The sequence below is a fragment of the Gobius niger genome (assembly GCF_951799975.1).
Source record: "Gobius niger genome assembly, chromosome: 2".
Lineage (NCBI taxonomy): Eukaryota > Metazoa > Chordata > Actinopteri > Gobiiformes > Gobiidae > Gobius > Gobius niger.
This window is the reverse complement of record NC_136853.1, coordinates 42,489,460-42,504,347: the sequence shown is the minus strand read 5'-3', so window position 1 is coordinate 42,504,347 and position 14,888 is coordinate 42,489,460. Positions and strand designations below refer to the sequence as shown.

General features: G+C 39.8%; 2 protein-coding genes across 3 annotated transcripts in view; one reads left to right on the top strand and one right to left on the bottom strand.

Annotated features, from left to right (window-relative positions):
* The window catches only part of syn3 (synapsin III), a 190,818-nt gene that overhangs the window by 85,444 nt on the left and 90,486 nt on the right, over positions 1–14,888 (top strand). For both annotated transcript variants that reach the window (XM_079552466.1, XM_079552467.1), the window contains exon 6: positions 1,839–1,928. In XM_079552466.1, the coding sequence (XP_079408592.1) occupies positions 1,839–1,928 (90 nt within the window). The remainder of the gene's footprint in view (positions 1–1,838; positions 1,929–14,888) is intronic.
* LOC306960175 (metalloproteinase inhibitor 3) overlaps positions 6,481–14,888 on the bottom strand; it is a 33,502-nt gene continuing 25,094 nt past the window's right edge. The window contains exons 4-5 of the mRNA XM_079552537.1: positions 12,948–13,069; positions 6,481–6,803 (exon numbers count right to left, since the gene is read on the bottom strand). Coding sequence (XP_079408663.1) covers positions 6,606–6,803; positions 12,948–13,069 — 320 coding nt within the window. The 3' untranslated portion in view covers positions 6,481–6,605. The remainder of the gene's footprint in view (positions 6,804–12,947; positions 13,070–14,888) is intronic.

Genomic DNA, 14,888 nt, shown 5'->3' with positions numbered 1-14,888 from the left:
TGTTTTTCTTCAGTCAATTAGAATTAAGAAAAAAAATGTATTTGTCAAATTCCAGAAGAATGAGAGGCATAATTTTCTACACAATTTTTGATTACTTTTTACAAAACCAAAGGCTTACATACAGTTCCTTCATATTTGGTAGCATTGCCTTCAAACTGTATAACTTTGGTCAAACGTTTTGGATTTCCTTCCACAAGCTTCTCACAATAGCTGGCAGGACTTTTGGTCCATTCCTCCAAACAGAACTGGTGTAACTGAGCCACATTTGTAGGCCACCTTGAGTGCACATGGCTTTCCAGCTCTGCCCATACATTCTCTACTGGTTTGAGATCAGGACTTTGTGATGGTCAATTCAAAACATTGACTTTGTTATCCTTAAGCCTCTTTTATACCAGTTTGCTTTGGGAATTGTCCATTTGGAAGACCCATCTGAGCCCAAGCTTTAACTTCCTGGCTGATGTGTAGAAAATGATATCTCTCATTCTTCTGGCAGTTAACAAATATAAATATTTCTTAATAATCTAATTTATCTAAAAACAAAAAAAAACAAAAAAAGGTTAATTCTGGTTTCATGTTAGACAGTGAGAGAAAAAATGCAAATGTGTCTTTTTATGAAGTGTATGTAAACATATGGTTCCTGCTGTAAGTGTGCAGAGGCGCATTTCTAGCAGCCATCGCCCCAGTGTCTAATGTGTTAGCTTATCGTGTTAGAGGGTAATTGATCATTAGAAAACCCTCATGCAATTATGCTAGCACTGCTGAAAACTGTTGTGCTGATTAGAGAAACTATAGAACTGACCTATGTGACCCCAAACTTTGGAACGATAGAGTTTTTTTGTTTTTTTACTGCCGGACTATACGTGCCGCAGCCCGCCACAAAACGTCCCAAACGGTTCCAATGATCACCCAATGACCCAGAACGCCACTGTCACAGACTGATGCTAATCAAAAAATCATGGAAGCATCATCTGTTGCCTGAGTCTTCCATGTTAGTAAAGTACAATTTTGCTTCCCTGTGTTTGACATATTGTTACAATGAGAAACTTATTTTTCTCGTTTCTTGTTGATGGCCTTGTGGCTTACATTTTACACCGCAAAAAGTGAATATCAAGCATTGGCTTAAATGACTTGAATTGAGGAAATGTATCTTGTTTTGAGCGGTTTTCACTCATTTAGACACTTTTCCTGATCGGACCAAGTTTACTTTGCTTGTTTGAGGACATTTCAGACCAGTTCTAGGGTAAATCTCGCTTGAAATAAAATTGCCAATGAGATAAGACCAATTTTCTTTCCCCATTGGCAAAGAAAATTACCTGAAATGAGGACGAAATGTATCGAAACGAGTCAGAAACATCTCAGAACAAGTGAAATGATCTAGGACAAATGCCCAAGAACTTCTTAACTAGTCAAAACAACTAAAATTTGGATTATTGTGCTCAAATTGAGATGTTTATACTGATCGAGTTAATTACTTTTTGCAGTGTAGTTTTCTAGAATTGTGTCTAAATCTCATGACGTTCTTGCTTTGGTGAATGTTTTGTAGTATTTCTCAAAATGGATCTATTTATCCGCTATGAATGTTGTTCATCTATTGCTTTTTTTTAGGAAGTGTGGGCTTATTTAAAAAATGTGCTTTGTATTACAGTCCAGTCTCAGTTCCATGTTTACTTTTGTCAAATGCTAACTTATTGATTGGTTTGTCATTATGTTTCTGCCTTAAACTGAACATGTAATCTTTGTTTCTGCCTTAATAGCTGTCAGGTTCGATGTACAGTGCAGACTTGAGTTAATCAGATCCAGCCCGTGACGCCTGACTATGTTGTTCTTGGTCTTTGCAGTTCTCTCAGATGATTAAGTTGTACCACTCCCTGGGCCCAGAGAAATTCCCTCTGAATGAGCAGACGTTCTTCCCCGGACACGCGCAGATGGTGAGTGCAAAACCAAAGCAAGAACCACAGCACAACACGGGTCGCTTTTCCTTAACGCTTTATTATAAAAATATAAAACACAGAAATTAAGTCCAACATCTCTAACCCCTACCACAAAAACAGACCCCTTGAGCTTTTTTTTTTTCTCTTTTTAAGAATTTGACCAAGTGTTTCTGTGCTGAGTATTTACACAATATTGAACCACAGAGAAAGACACAGTGATGCCACAGAGAAGAATAGGCTTTTAACACTATTTGATCTGTTTGTTAATAGTTCATAGTCTGGCATTTTACATATCTGCAAATTTTAATGCCAAAGAAAGTTGCAAAAGAAAAGTAGTCAAAGCAAAGCAGCAGCATCACCATGAAGACGAGGTGGTGATGTCCCGCTCCAGCAAAGTCGAGCGCCTTTACAGTACAGACGCTGTTATCAGGTGTTTTTCACCAACAAAAACCTGACCTTATGCCTGTATTTTATTTTGGCTTTAAAAATGAGTGTTGACCCTCTAACGCTGTCAATTTAACACATTGAGGCCGCGCTGTTTGGGGGATTTAGCTGTAGAGTGCCAACAATCCATTTTTCATGATATTTGTAGCACCACAGCATAGTCGATGTTATAGCTATGGACACATGCTGTGGCTTGTTTGAAAGCTGAGATTGTAAGCTCTCCGTAGGTGAAAACAGTTTAATTCTACGTGCCTCAGTTCCTTTGAAATCCAAAGCTAAACAGAGGCTAGTTTTGATCAAAATCACAGATTTTTTTTGTAGAAACTGAGATAACGGGTGTTTTATGAAGCGCTCTCCTTTATGATTAACTCCTCTCTCCTCCTCTGTCTTCTTTCCTCTCTGGACGGACACTAACGTTATGGGAAGAGGCAAATGCCTAAATATCTCTGTTTCGAGACAATTTTCAACGACACCAAACGCATGCGGTGTTTCACGTTTTGAAACACCGCATGTTATCGATCGAGCCTGGTTCTCGGATTGAAGACTTTAACAGGATGTTTCTCAGTCGTCTTTGGACCAATTTTGACCATTTAAAAACTCAGAGAAATGTTCAAATCTCAACTGTTTCGATCTTTCCTGCTCTGCTTTGTCTAACACGCTTCAGAGAGTGAGAGAGAAGTGTCGGGTTTACAGCCGTTCGCTACACAACACCACGCCCCTCGGACTAAAAAAAGAAACGCAATAATAATATGTAAAATGTCCAGATCGTGACTTTTCACAAGTTTTTGATCGTCATTTATTTCACTTCTGTTCATCACAGAGCTGCCAAAATCACACACAAGGTGTATTAGAGTGTCTTTTTTGTAATAATAAAAACAAAAATCGTAAAAAACATTTTTTTCCCCGTTTTTGGCACTCATTGTGTTAAGTATGAGTTATGACCTAGTGGGGCAGCTCTGATTCAGGCTCAGCCTTTGTCAAAATATTATTATAATCTTTTCTATATCTTGGTGACAGCTTTAGTTTTTACCTTAAAGGAGGGTATTCTGCTTTTTCTGGTGTCTGGTGATAATTTCTAACACATCTTGATCACTAATTAACATTTGTTTGGTGGTTAGAAAGTGCTATTTTGACATCCATCAGTTTTGTTGTGATAAAGTTTCAGTTTATGGGTTTGCTTCTCGTGCTCTGAGAGGGCGGAGCTGTGCTGAAAACCTCCCCTTTAATTCACATGGAGCCATCGGCACATATAAATATCATAATATACTCAAAACTACCTATTCATCTAAACTGTGGCATTCTGTGTCATTTTATGGAATGGACTGAAGGTACTGCAGTGATTGGATAACCATAAAAAAACAGGTGAAATGAAAACGGATTTAGTTACAATATTGTTAATTTCAATCTTACATAAGTATATATTATAATGTCCATTTCAAATAGTTAAATACAAAAGAAAAAAAAAAAAGTTGAATAATATACATTTACAAAATATCTTAATGTGCGAAACCTCTGTTTAGCATGGACCTGTTCATGGGGACAGTTATGATTGACAAGAATACATTGAACACTGGCGGTCGTGAGGAGATTATTGTCCTTCATTGCTGTCTTTTTTTTTTCTTTTAATGGTGAAAATCATGTACATTTCTAACCCATACACCAGTCACAGAGGTTTCAGCCGTGTTTAGCTTATGTTATATACAGCATAAAGTATCGCTGGCAATGCAGGGGCCCATCGCCTTCCTGCCTCTCCATCGTAACAGACAGTCCAGCATCGTCTTCCATTCACACAATCAAAACGCCCATCGCAAAGACAGATGCTACAGTAAATAAATGGAAATAATTTGTATGCGCTTTGATGCCGAGTAATGTTGGTTCATATATGCTCAGAAATATAGATAATCTTCACAATTATTGGCAGTCTTTTTTCCACAGTAAATCTATCGGTATTGCAAGATGCCCAATGCAGTAATAAAAATGATATGTAACAGGTATTTCTCAAGGATGCACCGATACCACTGTTTCTAAAACCGATACGAGTACTTTGATTTGAGAACTTGCCGATACCGAATACCGATAGGAGTACAAGGCAGTTTACTCAAACATACTTTTTGAAGTAATTGTTTATGAGACTTTTTCACAGCAGATTGGTTAGTTTACATTTCTTTGAGTAAAGTAGGCTTCCCTTTAACGAGAAGTTATATTAGAAAGGGACATATGCCATTTTATTTTTATATATTTTTTAGTCAATTGCACTGTCCTCCATAGACAGAACAGTCCATGTCCAAAAGCTACTCAATGCCTGTGCTGTATTCATTTCATTTTTTCAATTTAATGATAGTAAGATTGTTACTCCTGCTATTGACCTCTTTTTGTCTTTGTCTTCTTGTTGCACTTTGATTTCTTTTTTCTGCAGCCGAAGTTCGTTAAACATGGAGTACTTTTTAGTAGGGCTGGGTGATTTAAAAAAAAATATATATCACAGTTATTTTCTCCATATTGATTGATCTCAATTTTCGATTCGATTTTATTTGCTAAATGAAATACATCTTGCTGATTCATTAAAATTAGAACCTAAGCTCAAACAAAAACAAATGCTTTCCTCCAGTTTCATTTAACGCACAAAAGTCTTCCATTGTCTCGTCCAAACTCCCGCACTTGATACTGTTTGTGCCAAAGAAATGGCTGTAAACCTGTCGATTACAAAGTCTGATGACAATTATTGAGATTGACCAAAGTAGAGATTGTGATTTCAATTAAATTTCGATTTATTGCCCAGTCAGTTTTACTGATGAATTAAGCCCATGTGCTTAAAGAACTCAGAATCACCAGAGCCGTTAGCCGCTAGTTAGCAACATTAGCAACGTTAGCGGATGGTCTTGGAAACTCTTCAGACCCAGAGCTGAGGAGACATTAAGCACTGGTCAAATCCAGCACAGACTCTGATTTAGGCAGTGTAGTCTGTAATAAAGTCAGCTCTATGTGGAATATTTTATTTCTGCTGAACAATTCTATAGTTTGTTGCTCTTTGCTCTCCTGAGCTGAGAGGAGCGCCGCACGTCAAGTGGTATCGGTTTCTGGTATAGATACAGACGGCATCTCTAGAATCACCCATATATGGTCATGTTTGAAAACAGTTAAGGGGGAAAATAATTTGGAGAAAAATCTAAACTTTCTTTAATTATTCAAAAACTACTTTACCAAATGCTGAATTATGAATATAGTTTACTACTAAAGAAAGAAACAAAGACATGGGGAGGAGCAAAGTGGTTCAATAGCCCATAAATACATAAATAAAGGAGAATGCTAACCTGATGCTACATGTTAGCATCGGGCTAATGCTAGCAGTTAGCTAGCGCTAGCTACAACTGCCGTTTTTTCACTTCTACTGCACAATCTGCTGTGAGAAAATATCCCTACGGGCCCGATTTACACTTGACTTTACTTATGTATGATAAATAAGTTCATATTCCACCAAAAATGGCTAACAAGAGAGAAAAATTGTGTTTCTTTAAAGATTCTATTCTATAAGCCACGCCCCCTTCTATGACGAGATGCCGTCTGTATCTATCGGGAGTACGAATACGAGTACAAGCGTGTGGTATCGGTGCATCCCTAATTTTTCTTTTTAATTTTTCTAGTGGTCGTTGGGTTCATGACGACTAAATCGGCAGGTCGTTCCGCATCACGCGCCAAAGAATTTGCTGTGGGTTTTGAAGTTGCCTCCAGAGGCTATGGCAGTTTGGTGGGTGTTGAGGTGTGTCCCTTATTGGTTGCTGTAAACCTTTTTGCTTAACCTAGTGTAGCAACCTCTGAGGCTCCTATATTTGTACTTCTGTGGAAAAGTGGTATGGGGACATTGCTGTTTAGCTTATTTTCTTGATCCCGTGCCAACTACAGAGCAGCATGATAGCATACGTTCTCATTCACACAAAGTCTCATACTACTTTGTCTGTCACAATAGGGCAAAAATATTGACTTTTGAGATTTGGCAAACATGATCTGTACAACAATATACTTTTTTTTTCCTCTATCAGAAGTGCTATTTTACAGGCACTGTCATAGTTTGGTGCTGTTTTTTTGTTTTTTTTCCCTTCCTCCGTGGCCCCGTGAAAGGATGCCCACACAGAGCAAGCAAACAAGTCCAGTAACACTCTTTAAGATTGAGGGGGGGGGGGTTGTAGGATTTTGGGAGGCGGCAGTGGATTTAGGTTGATGCTGTGTTTAGGTTCAGGGGTCGGTGGCGTTGATAGTGGTTTTGTCGCGGGAGGTCATGCCCCGATACCAGCTGCAGTAGCCCTCTTTCTGCTGGATGCAAGCGTAGTGCCGCGACTGGTAGCCGGGGTATCCGAAGTGGGACAGCATGTCCGTCCATAGGCACTCGTTCTTGGATGTGACGAAGCAGGGGAGATAGTGGCATGGTTTGATCTGTAGGAAGAGAAGAGGAAGATGCAGTTAAGTAAAGTTTCTAAACTCGGGCAGCTTTGTCTTGAATTTATCTATTTCAGTTGCCGCTAGAGCAACCTGTGAGGTGCTCTGGGTCAAGTGCACCTCCCGAGCAGACTGGTCTGATTTCCATGTACCGTATTTTCTGGACTATAAGTTGCACTTTTTTTGTTTGGCTGGGGGTGCGACTTATACTCAGTTAGACTTGTATATCAAAATTAAGGACTGGGCGATATGGACCAAAACTCATATCCCGATAAATGTTTGATAAATATCGATATACGATATATATCCACAAAGTGAGAGCTGTGAAATGAAATGCTAAGTCAAAGTCAAATACGAGTAGTTTTATGGAAAACTCACTATAAAATGTAAACTTAAACACTGTATAACAAAGCTCCGTAAGGTGCACATGCACATTTAAATTAAATTTAAAAAACATATTTATTTATTTATTTGTTCATGTCATGTCATGCCGTTACACAATTTTTTTTTTTCATCCATACATGAACAAAAAGGAACAGAGGGAAGATTAATCTTATATTATCTGTTCCCATTAGCAACTTTACAACAAAATGAATTCAGTTAGATTCCCCATCATTCTACCCCAAATCTTAAATAGAAATAGCCTAGAAAATAAAATAAGGCAGCATTTATATATAAAGAGAAAACAAAATAAAGTGCTCAGTTTAAGAATAAGATAAATCAGCTTGAGATTACCTGTTTCTTTTTGTCAACTTAATAGCTTTTCTCAATTTGAAATATCCTGATATACACGATATGGTCTAATTCCACATCTCATTTAAAAATATATCGATATATCTTAAGTATCGATATATCGCCCAGAAACATGATTTCACATGTTTCTTATTTTCACACTGACAGACGCTAGAGGGCGCTCTAGGCTTGTATTCTGCAGATGACAAGCTGCAAGTAGTGAAATATGCAGCCGAAAACGGTAATCAAGCAGCAGAAAGAAAGAAGGAGTTAGCGAGAAACTTGTGAGGGACTGGCAGAGGTTGCTCTTACTGCAATGAAGAAAACAAAAATAAGCTAATCACGAGCTAAACGCTAGATGGCGAAAGGAATGAGTTCACAAACGGATGCTTGGACTACGTGCTGCCGGGAGAGGCTTGTCAACGGTGCATCAGGGTGGCTGGTGCGACTTATACTCCGCAGCGACTTATAGTCTGGAAAATACGGTATGCAGTTGGTGAGGTTACAATACTGTTAAGTTTGTTGTCTCCATAGGGTAGTTTGTCCATTGACCCATCCTTCAGAGCAACCTGTACCAGAGAACCTTGGCACTCATCTTCGGATATCAAGCCGCAATTTCTGATTTGAAGATTTTGCCAAATGCTCCTCTTTAAAGAAGGTTTTTCAGGCATTTGGTGATAATTCCAACCCAGGAATATAGAAGTAGTGGTCCTCTAACAGAAGTCCATTCACATTATTGACTCCAACAAAGCATGTTCCTATAAAGGTCCGCCCTCGCAGGATGGGCAGAGCAGCAGCAAGCCCCCACAGTTCTCCTTGGCCTGTCAATCAATGCCTTATGTTCAAACTTTAAAAACATACAGAACAAAAACCAGCATGGTGGAAAATATAATACCGTATTTTCTGGACTATGACTCGCTCCAGAGTATAAAAAAAATGGATTTCTTCTTTGTGGTAAGAACCTCTGCTTTCTCGCTCACTCCAAACTTTCTTTCTGCTGCTTGATTAGCCTGCAACACCCCCTAGTGGCATGTGAAATTATATATTTGAGTTTAAAAAAAAGTTGTTCCGGAGTATAAGACGCACCCCCTGCCAAACTATGAAAAAAAGTGCGACTTATAGTCCGGAAAATACGGTACTCCCCTCAGAGTTGTCACTGGAGGAAACGCCATATTTCGGAAAAAAAAAATACAAATAATATTTAGACCTAAGCTTTTAAGTTATTTTTGGAAGATTTGAAGTCTCTACGAGGTTCAGTATTACAGCGGGCTTTCTGGAGTCACCCCTAGCCACTGGGGGGTGGCATCGCAGTAACATCAGGGCCAAAGAGAAGGTCCATCCTCAGCCATTATTCCAACCACTTCATGATCACTGTCCTTCACTGCGTTTATCAAAAGAGGCTTGTTCTAAGGCTCACTTGACCATACTTTTGTTCAATATGAGTTGTCTCTATCCCTTTAAGGCACTCATAACATAACCCTAGGTATGTTTTGATCAGGGAACATTATAACATGGTGGCAGCAAACGTCAAAGTGCCAGATCCATAGAAACTGCTCTCCTAAATGCTGAGTTCCTTTTCAAACGCTATCATACCTTGCATTACCATCTCTTACATAAAGTTAAGGATTATCGTCGGAAACTTTCCTGATTTCATAAATGGCAAATAGGTCACATTCCTCCGCGCCATCTTCGCTTTCCTGATTGCTCGCATTTTTCGCTAACCGCTAACGTCACCTCAAGTGTCACGCATCAAAAGATCATTCATTTCCCCCGAGGACGCGTTTCCGAATAATTTTACACCATTTATTACCACGTCTTTCTGTGTGTCACTCACCCAGGTGCGCTCACAAAAGTCGCCCCGGGATGAATGTGACGGAACGCTTTATATAACCGGTTAGAGAGGTGATGAGCGGAAACGATTTGTGACAGCAAAACACAGTCATCCGCCTCAAAAAGTGCTCGAGGAGAAGAAAGTAGAGAGGGCTAAACTTTCAAGGATATGAATGAGTCGGGAAATTGAATTAGCTTTGTTTTTCAAGGCAGCGGAGTCTGTCCTACACGCTTCACATAACTTCCGGCTTTAAGTGTTTTTAATGATGTGTAGAGAATGATTTTCTAGCGGGTACAACACGCTTCCTGCCTTCTTCATGGTCAATGATTATCAGTGACGGTATGCGGAGGATGGAGGGGACTTTAATGAAATGTGCAGAGGCGTGAAGAAAGATGTTACATGGTTCCTTTGATATCGTTTATTCCAGCAAGTTTTTGTTAAACTGTTGATGTTTTGTGGGAGCACTAAATGGTGTTTTAAGGAGTAGCTACAAAAGAACTAGGGTTTCCTTAAGCTGCATAAGAGAGCACAAGTTTCACCAAATGTGAACATGCTATAGGCATATTTGGAAACCCCAAGTGTGGGGCTCATTCTGCTCTTGTCTTGAGAAGCCAAGCAAAAAATGTCAACAAAAACAACTATTACTTCATCTAAAATGTTTTCATTGTCAATTTCATTGTCATCAGTTGGTGGGAACATGTTGACCACATATCTAGAGACACAAGCTTCATGTTTATGGAGTATATTCAGTATACACTTTTAGCCTGTGTATACATTTAAAGCAGAACTAAGTTACTGTTTTACCTTAAAGAGACTATACGGAGTTTAAAAATGTCAAAATTATGTATTTTCCTCCCCCTACATGTTCCAACAATGTCCTAATGTGTAGAATGAGCCCCGACCTGTTCACCACAACTGCCTCTAAAATCCTGCACTGTCACTCAGAAAGGTGTTAATTCGGGTCCAAAGTGCCGTCATGCACGAGCTTAATATAGAAGCTGCAGTTGCACGTATGACCTGAGGTGGCAGTAGTGAGTATAAAATGGCGAACTTGCATCTAGCCCCTTAAATAAATCCTTTTCGTAGTCCCTCTGAGGGCAATACAAATGTTAATGGGATGATTGGGGGGTCTTTCATCTCCCCCGGTGTCTCTGGCCAGCAAACCACATTTGCAACTTTCCCTGCTCCGACCCGGCAGCCCCAATACACACTAATGTCCACAAAATCACTTTCTGAGGATATGGCGGACAGGCAAGTATTGGCAGTATTCTGTCTATAGTTTTCAGTTTGTTGATGAACATTTTGCAAAACGTTATTTGGTTCATCACGATCAGAAGAAGCTAACAGGCAAACGGGCAAAGCTAACTGTGGTCTAGCGCCACTTAAGCAGTATATGTCTTAAGCAGTATATGTCAATTGTTGTCGTCTACCATATTTTACTTTAATTTTAACCTTATTTATTTTGATATTCTTATGCATGCCCCTCAAGCCTTATAGTTTAAAGTTTATAGCTTATTTTGATCTAAACGCTGTGTTATTTTTTATGTTTAATGTTGCACGTCTCACCAAGAGAAAATCCTAGTTTGTGAACCTGTTTACAAACAATGGCAATAAAAACTATTCTGATTCTGATATACAGCCAGCCTTTGTGTAATTGGGTTGTGGTACAAGGTAAAAAATCCCTCTTCCTTTCTCTTTTGTCAGTGTAGTATTTACTCTCACTGACAATTAATGAGTAATGAGGGGCAAAGGTTACTTAGTTCCGCTTTAAAATAATTTGGAGTATGCAAATTTGATTGTTGAATGGAAAGGTGGAATACTGTTGCTCTACTAGTTGATTAATGTGAGCATACTAGTTCCTCACATTAATCAATCAACTTCGATTCGCTTGTTGTGTAGGCTAGAAAAAACACATTTATTTGATTTGTAGTGGTTGTAAAGACTAATTGGTCCTATAGTAGAAGTTGTTGGCAGTCTAAGTAATAGTGCCTTCATATTTTTGGTTCCTAATGATCTCTTAACACTTTGCTCATTACTTTTATTCATAGTGATCGCGTATAGGTTAGTTAACTTATAAAGCTTGTGCAAAGTCCCTCCTTTTCTCTTCTGTGTGCGGATGTTTACACCTAGTTCTGCTCTCGCTTGATAGATGGCTCTTTGCAGATGCCTGGAGGCCGCTGGCATGTCCACTCTCCCTCGTGTACAGCGGCGAGTGGTTTGCGTTGGGAACACATACATTCTCTCGCTAATCCACTTGCGCTGAAGCGGCCAAGAGTTGTACAGTAGAAGGCTCACTCCACTGTCAGCAGCTGCACGTCTCAGCCTCGTAAAACCAGGGAATGAAGACATAAACAGGTCCAGTCGTGTAATTCGATAATGTCTCACCAACATGTCCGAGTTTAACGGGGCAAATAATCCGCCGAGCGCAGGCCAAGTTGCAAATGGAAAGTATGTGATTTTTTTATGTTATCGAAACGGTTTGTAGCGCAATGCAAAAATGATTAGGAAAGGAGTGGAGCACATGCAGATCTACAGGGGTTTTCAAGTCTGTGGTGGAAGAGGCCATGTTTGTGAGGACAGGGGAACCATCAGTGGTCAGAAATGGGAGGTGAAAGATTCAATCGGCCCTCTGTTTTTAGCTCATATCAAAACCGCAATAACATGGGCATAGTAAGGGTTTGAGACAGAAGCAGATGCCATTGCAGGACACAAGCTCGGAGCCAAAACTCATCGCAGGCCATTTAACGAGATAAGAGCAGATTTCAGGGCAAGCCAGATGGAAAGTCCCACTTGGAGGTGTATAAAGGGAGCTGGAAGAATAGTTGTACTGATGGATGAGAGGCGAGACATCTTCAATTAAAAAAAACAACAACCCGGTGCAGATCAATATTGGAAATTCTCTTCTATGTAGTCATCTGGACTGTATTATTTTGGTTAAAGGTGTCTTGTATGTTTCTTTTTTCCTTCAAGAGGGCCCTATAACTGGAATCTGTGAATTTCCAGACAAATATTAAACGCTTAACCCCCACCTGAACCGAGCACATTTTTTCTAGTCAAATTAGCGACGAAAACGAGATTGAAAATGGCACAAAAAAGTGACAAAAACGTGGCGAAAACACAACAAAAAAAACAATGAAACACAGCGTTGAAAGAGCCACAAAAAGGGACAAAAACATGATGAAAACACAACAAAAAAAGTGGCCAGAAAAGCAACAAAAAAGCTATAAAAAGTTACAAAAACTGACCAAAAATGGCGACAATGTCACACCAAAGTTCCGATCACATTTGTAGGTCTTCTTACACTCTCCAGTCAAGAAGCTTTTAGATCTGGGTAAAGCCGAGCTGGAGACAATGCGCAAAGCTCCCATTCTGAACTCGATACAGTTGGATCAGATGTTTGAGTAAAGGTTTTGGCTCCTAGCGCCTCTGCCTCGTCCCTATGTGGCCTTTCTAATCCTCTCTGGCAGCAGCCGTAGCAGTATCCGTGGCAGCAGCAGTTGTACGATCGCATGAATGAACTGTACTGCAGTAGCTATAGCAGTTGTTGTAGTAGTAGTAGTCGTAGTGAACGCACTCACCCTGCAATTGCATCCCAGCTGGTAGCGATGGTTGATGCCTTTCTTCTGAGCCAGAGACAGTCGCTCCCACCTCTCGTTGAAGTTGCAGAGTCCAGTGTAGACCTTTCCATCGTACACTCGTCCTGTGGAAAAAGTCAATTGTGCTTTTAGTAAATGAAGATCTACTGAAATAAAAGCTACTTTGGACATCTTAGCCTTGGTATTAAAGGGACTATTTGGAGTTTAAAAATGTTGAAATTATGTATTTTCCGCCCCCTACATCAGGGGTAGGCAAGTTTTCTTAGCGGAGGGCCGATTTTCTTTATTGTAAATAGACCAAGGGCCGAAGGTGCTGATTATTATGATTATTAGCCCAAAGTGAAGCACAACACTGGACAAATGACCATCTTAAATGAGATAAATGACTTGAAATGGCTTGAATTCATCAAATTCTATGTTGAATTTGAGTCGGTTTGAACTAATCCAAGATACAAATGCCAATGGAACAAGAATAAAACCCACTTGAAATCAGACAAATAATTATTTTTCCCTTGAAATGAGACAAAATTATCTGAATTAAAACAATAACTACTACTAGAGGTTTTATCTCATCTAAGACCAGACCAAATCTACTCAAACCTTAGATTTAATCTCTTAATTCAAGTAGATTTATGTCATTTCTTCCTTAAAATGATTATTCTTTTTCTGGTGCACTTCCTTCAAATGCCAGTGTTGTACATAATATGTGACCTAATTGGGTGTATTGACAGTATTTCTACCTTTTTTCCTCCCATTTAACTCTAATAATGTTAAAAGTACTCTCTGATATGTGTATTAATGTTTCTCAAAATTATCTTGAGGGCCAGAGGTTCTGTGCTGACGGGCCGGGTTTGGCCCTCGGGCCTGATGTTGCCTACCCCTGCCTTACATGTTCCAGCCATGTCCTAATGTTTAGAATGAGCTCAGATCTGTTCACCACAACTGCCTCTAAAATCCTGCACTGTCACTCAAAAAGGTGTTACTTTGAGTTCAAATTGGCGTCATGCACAAGCTTAATATAGAAAGTGCAGTTACATGTATGACCTGAGGTGGCAGTAGTGAGTATAAAATGAATAACTTTCATCTAGCCCCTTTAACGTAAAATAAAACACCTTTAAATGTTCTTAAATGTTCCTCAAAACTCCATAGGGAACAGGAAGCCGTTCAAAATGAAAGGTAAACAAATACTAGCTACTTGAACATGCTAATCTGTGTTGAAGACATGATCAGAGCAAGGTTGGATACAGAGGGGCTTCATAGACTACTCTGTGTGATGTATATCGAAGGCAGGGCTGGCGTTTTGAGAGCGTAGAGACAAACTGACTGCAGGATTAGTAAAGCATGAAAACAACTGCATAACATTGGCCGTTAAAAGATGTTGTTATTGATATTGTAAACAAAACTCCATCTGAAGTAACCCGACCTAAGACAATCTCGCAGGGTAAACCCCAATTCGAACACAGTGTTTGTGAATACGTGAAGGTCGGCGGAGGGCTATTTTTAGCAATGGGATCACTCTCGGCTAACCCCCTCCTCGGACAGGTGCGGCGTGGGAACTTGCTAGCGTTCAACACACATGGCGAATTGTCACTACACGTTGCCCTGAGGATGCATGCTTTTGGCAGCTCTTAAATATGCGCACGCAGGGCACCCACACACGCTCTGGGATTACTGGAGCACCGCTCAGTCTTATTACATGGTGACGAGTGTGGGACATGTTCCTAAAATATTGACAGGACTGGCTGGTGAGTGGGTCGGGTGAAGGGTTTCCAGGTCTTGGCAACCAAACCTGTCCAAAAATATCTGAAAAACCACCAAAAAATCTGCTAACATGGCTGGGATTTTCAGTGTTTTTTACAAGTTTACCAAGCCCATGTGCTCCTACAACAATAAGAAACCACTTCTCTGTATTATTCTAGTTTT